The 8,148-nt window shown below is 47.3% G+C and overlaps 1 protein-coding gene across 1 annotated transcript; it reads left to right on the top strand.

Annotated features, from left to right (window-relative positions):
- Positions 1 to 2,398: 2,398 nt before the first annotated feature.
- LOC109732746 (histone H3.2) lies at positions 2,399 to 3,056 on the top strand. Its single transcript, XM_020291932.4, has one exon. The coding sequence runs from the start codon at positions 2,478 to 2,480 to the stop codon at positions 2,886 to 2,888; it is 411 nt and encodes a 136-aa protein (XP_020147521.1). The 5' UTR covers positions 2,399 to 2,477; the 3' UTR covers positions 2,889 to 3,056.
- Positions 3,057 to 8,148: the final 5,092 nt, after the last annotated feature.

Here is an 8,148-nt window from a genome sequence, read left to right as displayed (position 1 = left end):
GACTCGTAGCATTTGATTTTGTGAGAGCATCTCTAGCAGATCCCGCAACCGGGGGTCCCAGAATAGATCCTTCATACCAAAACCACATATTCAAACTTGTAGTTCGCGCTTAAGCATAGATCACCAGAGTTCAAGCATAGAACAGGGGAGTTCATCATACTACATACCATGCCATACTTGATACAAACCGAAATTAAACATCGTACTACTAGTAGAAGGTACGTGCTATGCACGTGCTCTCCACTAATTCTTTTTAGTATGAACACATTGCTAGTTTATTTGAAATACAAAAACATCTTATATTTTGGTACAAAGGGAGTAGTATGCATGCCTTTAAGTGTTAAATTCCGTCGAAGTGTCAAGTTGCTGCGTTCGAATGTTTGGTGGATACAAACATTTCAGTGCTTTGATTTGTATAAAAGCTATAGCTTTTTACTTTTTTTAAGAAAGCTATAGTCTATCATTGTTGTTTGCCGGATCTTCTAAGCCTCCAGCCATTGAGCATTGACGTTCTAAACAGCCACAAAAGATCTTACGTACTTCTGCACCAGCACGTGTGTGGATCAGTTTGGAGCATTCCAGAAGGCTGGTGGAGTCGCTTTGGTGTCTGTCCGTACATAGCGAATCCACGAATTATAAACCGTTGGATCTTTTAGGCTGGGTACTGATAAACGGTGGATGTTTAGCTTCTGGAACAAATCTATGGCTTGTAACTGCTCCAGGGTCTTGCCGGATAGCTAATTCAAGTTCAAAAATGTGTGTACTATAGTGCTAGAGAAACGGAAAGCATACTAGCTGATCTACATGTCGCCAGAGTCGTCGTCGTCGCGGGGCGGGTTCTCGTGGAGGTGGTGGTACATGAGGGTGCTGGAGAGGACCTGCGCGAGCTGATACTCCTCGAAGAGCGCCTCCACGCGCGTGACCGCAGCTTCATCTCCGGCGGCGGCGGTGGCCTCCTTGGGCTTCCACCACGCCTTCTCCGCCTCCTGGCGACGCTTCAGCGCGGGGGAGAAGATGCGGTCGAGGCGGTTGAAGTTCCGCCACGCGCGTGCGCCGGCACTGCGGGAGGGGGCGCCGCGGATGCGCGCCTGCTCCCTCCACCGTTTGTCCACCGGCGGGGGGAGGGAGGAGCTCTCGGCCTCCGCCTCGTGGCGGCGCTTGTGGGGTGGGTCGCCGCCGAGCCCGGCGCAACCGCCGTTCCCGCATCGTCCGCTGAGACCCCCTCGGCCACCCAAACCAGCACCGACCGACGACATCTCCGGCAAGTTCGGGTAGGTAAACGCGCTGGAAATCTAGGCTGAAGTTTGCGGGGTTTCTAGCCGGAGGAGAAAAAATGCGACAGAGGGGAATGGGGGGAAAGCCAGATGCGAACCCTAAATCGACCTGGAGCCGACATATATATCGGAATCGCAGGCGGTTTATGGGCTCCCGCAAATGTTTTGTGGGCAGGGCCCTTTTTGGCGGACCCGCTCGGGTCGAAATTTTAGGTCGTCCCATAAACCCGCCGAAAAAGCGCACCCCGGCGAGGTTATATGGGATCTGCTAGAGATGCTCTGAGCACATTGTTAATGATCTGAAGTCTAGCGAGCGCTCATGAATGATTACAAGCTTCAAACGAACAGAATCTAGCAGGGTTTTTGCCTCGTTAAGTTTACCGAGTTTAGTGGTCACGAGCTTAACGAGCCGCTTGGCTCGTTAATTCACCTGGTGAGTAAAAACGCTTCTCGAAATGGAAGAAAACAATTGAACATCAAGAATTTTAGAATTTGGCCTTGTCTGGTTGGGATTTTTTTTCATGGCTTTCGCTGCTGAAAAGCCAACCAAATGGACAGATTCCCGGACGTGCTTGTCACGAATCCTAGAAGTAGCGACTTACAGAAACATCAGTAGTTGGGCGTGTGTGCTACAGCAGTCAAAACTGAAAAGAAATTCTTTTCTAAAATGACCATTTATATGTAAATCAGTTTACACACCAGTGTTTATGATGAATTAGCACATAAACAATTCATATGCTACTAGTAAAACAATTGATTCTAGTAGCAATCACCGAAACTCTTATATTCTTCTCAAGAAAGAACCACTAGTTTCGTCAATTCTCGTTTTGGCTGAGGTTTTCGTTCGGGACGTGGGCGGCAAAGAGCAAAATATGGCGGCGCCTCCTCGGAGCCCATTTTCGTTTCATCTGCCTCTCCACGATCCGCCTGACTCGTCTCCAACCAATCAGGGCGCGCGATCCCCCTTCCCACGGATCGCCCCCTCGAACCAGATCCCAGCCGTCCACGCACCACACATCCAACGCTCCACGCCCCACCATCCCTCCCGGAAAACCAAAACCCACGCGCGCCCCCCGCTCCAATCCCCCGCCCGCTCGGCGCTCTCCTCCTATTTAACGCCGCCCATTCCCCTTCTTGCTCCTCACCCCCATTCCTCCCAGCAATCCCCCAAATCTCCTCAGCCTCCCGCGCATCTCCTCCGACATGGCCCGCACCAAGCAGACGGCGAGGAAGTCCACCGGCGGCAAGGCGCCGAGGAAGCAGCTGGCCACCAAGGCCGCCCGCAAGTCCGCCCCGGCCACAGGCGGCGTCAAGAAGCCCCACCGCTTCCGCCCCGGCACCGTCGCCCTCCGCGAGATCCGCAAGTACCAGAAGAGCACCGAGCTGCTCATCCGCAAGCTCCCCTTCCAGCGCCTCGTCCGCGAGATCGCCCAGGACTTCAAGACCGACCTCCGCTTCCAGTCCTCCGCCGTCTCCGCCCTGCAGGAGGCCGCCGAGGCCTACCTGGTGGGCCTCTTCGAGGACACCAACCTCTGCGCCATCCACGCCAAGCGCGTCACCATCATGCCCAAGGACATCCAGCTCGCCCGCCGCATCCGTGGAGAGAGGGCCTAAGCTCTGTTCGTCGTCGTCTGTTAGTCGTCCTCTTAGCCTGATGTGTTCATCGGTGGAAATGTGCGTGCTAGTGTTTGTTCGTGTCGTGGTCGATGTAGTGTGTCTGTTCTGATGTCACCATCTTGCTGTCATCAGTAACTGAAATGAAAATGTTGCTATCTGTTCTAAGATCTGTGCCATTTGATGCTTGTTTTTCATTGTCTGCGAGCCCGTTGTTGAATGTGATTCCTCAACTGGGACATTTGATTATCCCAACTCGTGAAATTCGCAATCACTAGTAATCTTTTTTGGTTGCATCTGAATCTATTTTGGCTCGTCCTTCAGTTCTGTGTATCCATCTGTTCTATTCTGTCTTTCTGATTTTTCCTGTTTCCAATCTTCACTTTCGACTCCTGCAACTGTTGGTAAACAACTCTTACTCTCAGATGTACCATGATAACAACTACACTACTAAATAGGATGCAGATAGACAAAAGATGTTTCTACTATCTTGCATGGTTCTGTTTGTTCTATGATCCATTTGATGGATTTCCTGCACCTGCAAATTCAACAGTGTGATTGAGGTAGAAAGTGTAACCAAAGATGGCGCAGATGAAACTGCTAGATCAGAAAGGAATGTAGATTTGTTGAGTAACTTTATGTTGGAAAGAGATCATGTAATGAAAAAGGAATGTAGAACAGTCTTTGACTTGTTCATAATGCTTCGCTGCAGAGGAAAAAGTATGCCAGATTTCTGGTTTAATGAACTGAAGAACCATAAAATCCTAGCTGAGGAGGTGAGACACTGCATATTTTTGCAACAGAAATTCCTTCTCTGAACTGTCGGACATGTTTTTGCTCTACTTTTCTTAAGATCCATCTGCATATAATTTCCGTTTTGGCATCTATTTTATCATTTATTTACATGTACCCAGGTCCAGGAAAGACGAACGAGGAGCTCTTAAGTAATTCAACTCAAGGTACAGAATTAGCATTGAAACCTCTGCGTGAGCATGATTTTATTCATCACCTCATTTCAGTACTGCAGTCGCAAAACGAAATGGCGTTGTATGTAGTAGAGCAGTTCTATGCTCTAAGGTTTTTTCTCTGTTCTAAATGTACCTTGTTGCTTGCCAAAGTTGCCTATCTTGCCCGCCGCATCTGTTGCGAGAGGACCTAGTATGCGTCGTGCCTGCGGGTGGATAGATGTGCTAGGTCGTCAGTTTGTGTTGAGCGGTGGAAATGCTCTGCTGCTGTAGTAAAAAGTTACCTTGTTCTTGCCGTGGTGGTGTGATCTTGATGCTAACATCCTTTTGTCATCAGCAAGTGAAAAGTTGGATATCTGTGCTCTACATGCGTCGTCTGTTAGATCCTTGTTAGGCTGGGTTCGTCGGTGGAAGTGTGTGCTAGTAGTGTTTCAGAATGTGCCTGTGTTCTTGTCATGGTGGATGTGTTATGCCTAATCTGATGGTACCTTCTTGTTGCCATCAGCAATGGAAATGAAAAAATGTTGGCTTCCTATTCTCATTCATCTGCGTTTGAATGCCTGTTCCCAACTTTGTCAAATTTCTTGCCTGTTTCAGCTAGCTTGTTCTATTTTACTCCGATTTTGAGCTTCATTAGTTGCCTCTGAACCCGAACGAATCGAGCAGTTGAGATGGTACCTGAAAATTGCTCTCGTCTTCTTTTCTGTCTATCGACATGTTGCATGACAATGCCGGTATGTCTGATGTTCAGTGCACATATTCTGTTGAAAAGCATCCCTACTTTGCCTAATTATATTGCAACCCTGCAAGTCTATGAACCATGCTCTAAACTAAGTACATACTGATAGTACAACCTAGTTGGTGTCCTGTCTTCAGATCTTACAGGTTCAGGAAATGCCGCAGGGCTTCGACACCGTGCCTGCAATATTATTGGTTGCATCACCCACAATTCCTAAATAACGCACCAGAACATCGAGGAAGCGCTGGCAACGATTGGTCAAAATCTCATGCCATTCCCGGTTCTGTCTGTCGAAACAGCAGTTGTTTGCTTGATGTTCTGTTCCAGTGGGCTGGCCATTGCTTGGACAGAGTATCCTGAACATTTGTTACATTCAGGGGTACAAAGATGATACGTGTCCTATCCCAAGCATGTGAAATGACCTGCCAGTTTTAGCTAGTGTGTTCTTGATTGCTTCGATTTTGTAGCTTAAATGGTACTAGTACCGTGTCAAAATTCTTTGAAATAACTATTCCGGTTGGGTTCCTCTGAACCTGAATGAACAGATGTAATACGCTCGTTCAGTTCAGTTTCGTGTACCTTACATAAACAGTGCTTTCCTGATGATCACATCAGTGCTGAAAGTTTTCTCAACCCTGCTTCTGTGCTCTATAATCTCAAAACTACAAACACAGTTACAACTTACAAGGATGTCTTGATTAAGTGTTTATCCTAAGGCACAGTGCTAGTATTTCTTGAGAGAATTTTAGTGGTCGCCCATGGGGTAATTTTGGCCACAGTAATACCAACACCAATTTCTATGTACCTATTCTCCAATCGACCCCGCGCGCACACACTTAAACACGGCTCACTCTGGGCAGCTCACAACAGTGCTCCTGTGGGATCCGGATGTTTTCTGGTAAGCTGATGCTAGAACAGTCAAGCATGTTAATTTAATTTTGAACTAAAGCGACGGCACTTATTTTGTAGAGGAGGGAGTAGGAAAAAATAAAATGTATAATTAACTTTAAATTATACTATAATTTACTGATGCATAATATAAGTTCTATGATCTGAGAAATTTTCTGATGGTACTATGTAGTGTGGCTCAGAGTGCAAGTAGAATATCAAAGAGCAGTCCATGACTGAAGATGCATAGCCAGCGTTACACTTCTGCTCAATGGTCATTACACTTTCCTTTGGTTCGGTTCGGACAAGACGACAGGGGCAAAATTCAAGGTAAATTGGGAGATTGTCTGCCGGCCACTTGAGTATGGGGGGCTTGGGGTGCTCAACACCAACAAGTTTACTCGTGCTCTCCGGTTGCGCTGGTCGTGGTATGAATGGAAGGAGCCCACCAAGATGTGGGTGGGGATGGGGAACCCTTGTGACGTGGAGGACCTCAACTTCTATGCATCCACCACTATCACCATCGGTAACGATGCGAAGACCCCTTTTTGGGACTCGCCTTGGCTCCTTGGGCGCATGCAAAGGACATTGCCCCGCTCATTCACGAGGTTTCCACAAGAAAGAATTGGAAGGTGCAGGAGGCCCTCAAGCATAACACATGGATTTTCAAGATCAAGCCACCAAACAACATCTCCGCCGAGCACATCTCGCAGTTTTTCACTCTTTGGATGCTCTTGCACGAGGTCGAACTCGATGAGCTTACCGAGGACGACATCCTATGGAAGCACACGGCAAATGGGCAATACTCGGCAACGTCCTCGTACAAAGCACAATTCCTAGGGATGGTTCTCTCACCCATTGATAGAATGGTTTGGAAGGCTTGGGCTTCTCCAAAAGTCAAGTTCTTTGCTTGGTTGGCTCTACAAGATAGAATCTGGACCGCCGATAGATTGGCAAAGCGTGGATGGCCAAATTGTGGCCTTTGCCCTCTTTGCAAGAGGGTGCAAGAATGCGGGACTCACCTCCTCTTCATGTGCCGCTACACAGAAGGCTATGGTCTTTGGTCATTGACAGATACCACATTATCGGACTCGACACAAACGCTTGGCCCTTGTTCAACTTGGTTGAAACTTGGTGGGCAAGTACTTGCGACAGCGCCACGCCATTCAGGCAAGCAAAGGCATCCCTCATCATGCTTGTCTCATGGACAATTTGGAACGAGCGAAATGCACGAGTTTTCAAGCAGAAGAGCGCACCACCGACTATATTGCTTGCCTCCATCACGACCGAAGCTAGCCTCTGAAACCTCGCGGGTGCAAAAAAGCTAGGGTCCATAATTTCGCGAGAGTAATTCCCATGTCGTGTAATCGGGTTGCTTGTAACAAACAAACTCTATTCTCTCTTATTTAATGGATGAGGCAAAGCTTTTGCCTTTGTTTCAAGATATAGCTGTGGATGGGTTTCTTCACCGTCTCTTCTATGGATATATGATACGCATGCTTATGCATATTCTAGAAAAAAAAGAGTATCAATGATGCATTACATTCGAGCAGGTTTCTTGTAGATTATATTCAGATCTCCAAAACAGTTCGAATGAAGGAATGAGAATCTGTCATTATTGGAGGACATGCTACAACAATGCAGCAAGTATATCAAGTTGAATTGATATTCACACTAAATAAGCGACTTCTCGGACATGGAGTATTTGATACCGATCTCATATGCTCCGCATGAACAGTAAAATACAAAAAATAGCAAAAAAATGAAAAAGAAAAATAAATCATTTTTTTGTGATGAACATTGATGAATGTTCTAACAACTTGCAAAATTTCAGGTCAAAATGGCATTCGCGGGGGTCTGGTTTTGTTATTTTTGCCCAGACCCCCGCGAATGTCATTTGACCTGAAATTTTGCATGTAGTTAGAAAATTCATCAATGTTCATCATAATTTTTTTGCTATTTTTTAAATTTTACTGTTCATGCGGGAGCATATGAGCTTGGAATCAAAAGAGCACTTTGGCGACTTCTCTTCTTTTTTGAGTTTGAAATACACCCATAAAAAAGAAGTCTGTTCCTTGAAGAAGAGAAAATTACATCTACAGTAACTGAACTTGACTCTAGGGTTCACTTTGGTCACTGTATTCACGAAATCGCAAGTTACGGTCACCGGGCTCGCTGAACCGGGTCACTATACGGTAACCCATACCGTTTCGGCTCGTATCGGCCCGATTTGACCAGAAACCCGCTTTGACTCGCCAGCTGGACATGACACGTCGACAAAACTTAAAGAAGCGAGCAGCGACCGAGCTATTTTGCATTTCCCCCCTGTTCGGTCGAGACGCTTCACCTTTTCATCGACGCCTCCGAGGCAGAGGAGAAGAGAAAGGAAAGGGGAAGCGATCGCGGTGCTGATCAGCTAGGGTTTCGTCGCCACCGGCGGAGGCATCCACCGACGGAGCGACGGCGGCCAGAGGGTTCATCGACGACTTGAACCATGGCGCCTCGTCGCCGAGCAGAAGGAGACCCACCACCTGTGTATGGTAAGCCCCTGTTTTCTCCCTGAACCTCTGTAAAACCCCCCCCTTTTCTCTCTGAATCTAATCGATTTGAGGTCGATTAGGTGGTTGCACGCTCTTATTTGCCTTCAGATTTTGATGTTACTGCTAGG

This window comes from Aegilops tauschii, chromosome 1, assembly GCF_002575655.3.
Source record: "Aegilops tauschii subsp. strangulata cultivar AL8/78 chromosome 1, Aet v6.0, whole genome shotgun sequence".
In the NCBI taxonomy this organism is placed as follows: Eukaryota; Viridiplantae; Streptophyta; class Magnoliopsida; order Poales; family Poaceae; genus Aegilops; species Aegilops tauschii.
This window is presented reverse-complemented; position numbering and strand designations above follow the sequence as displayed.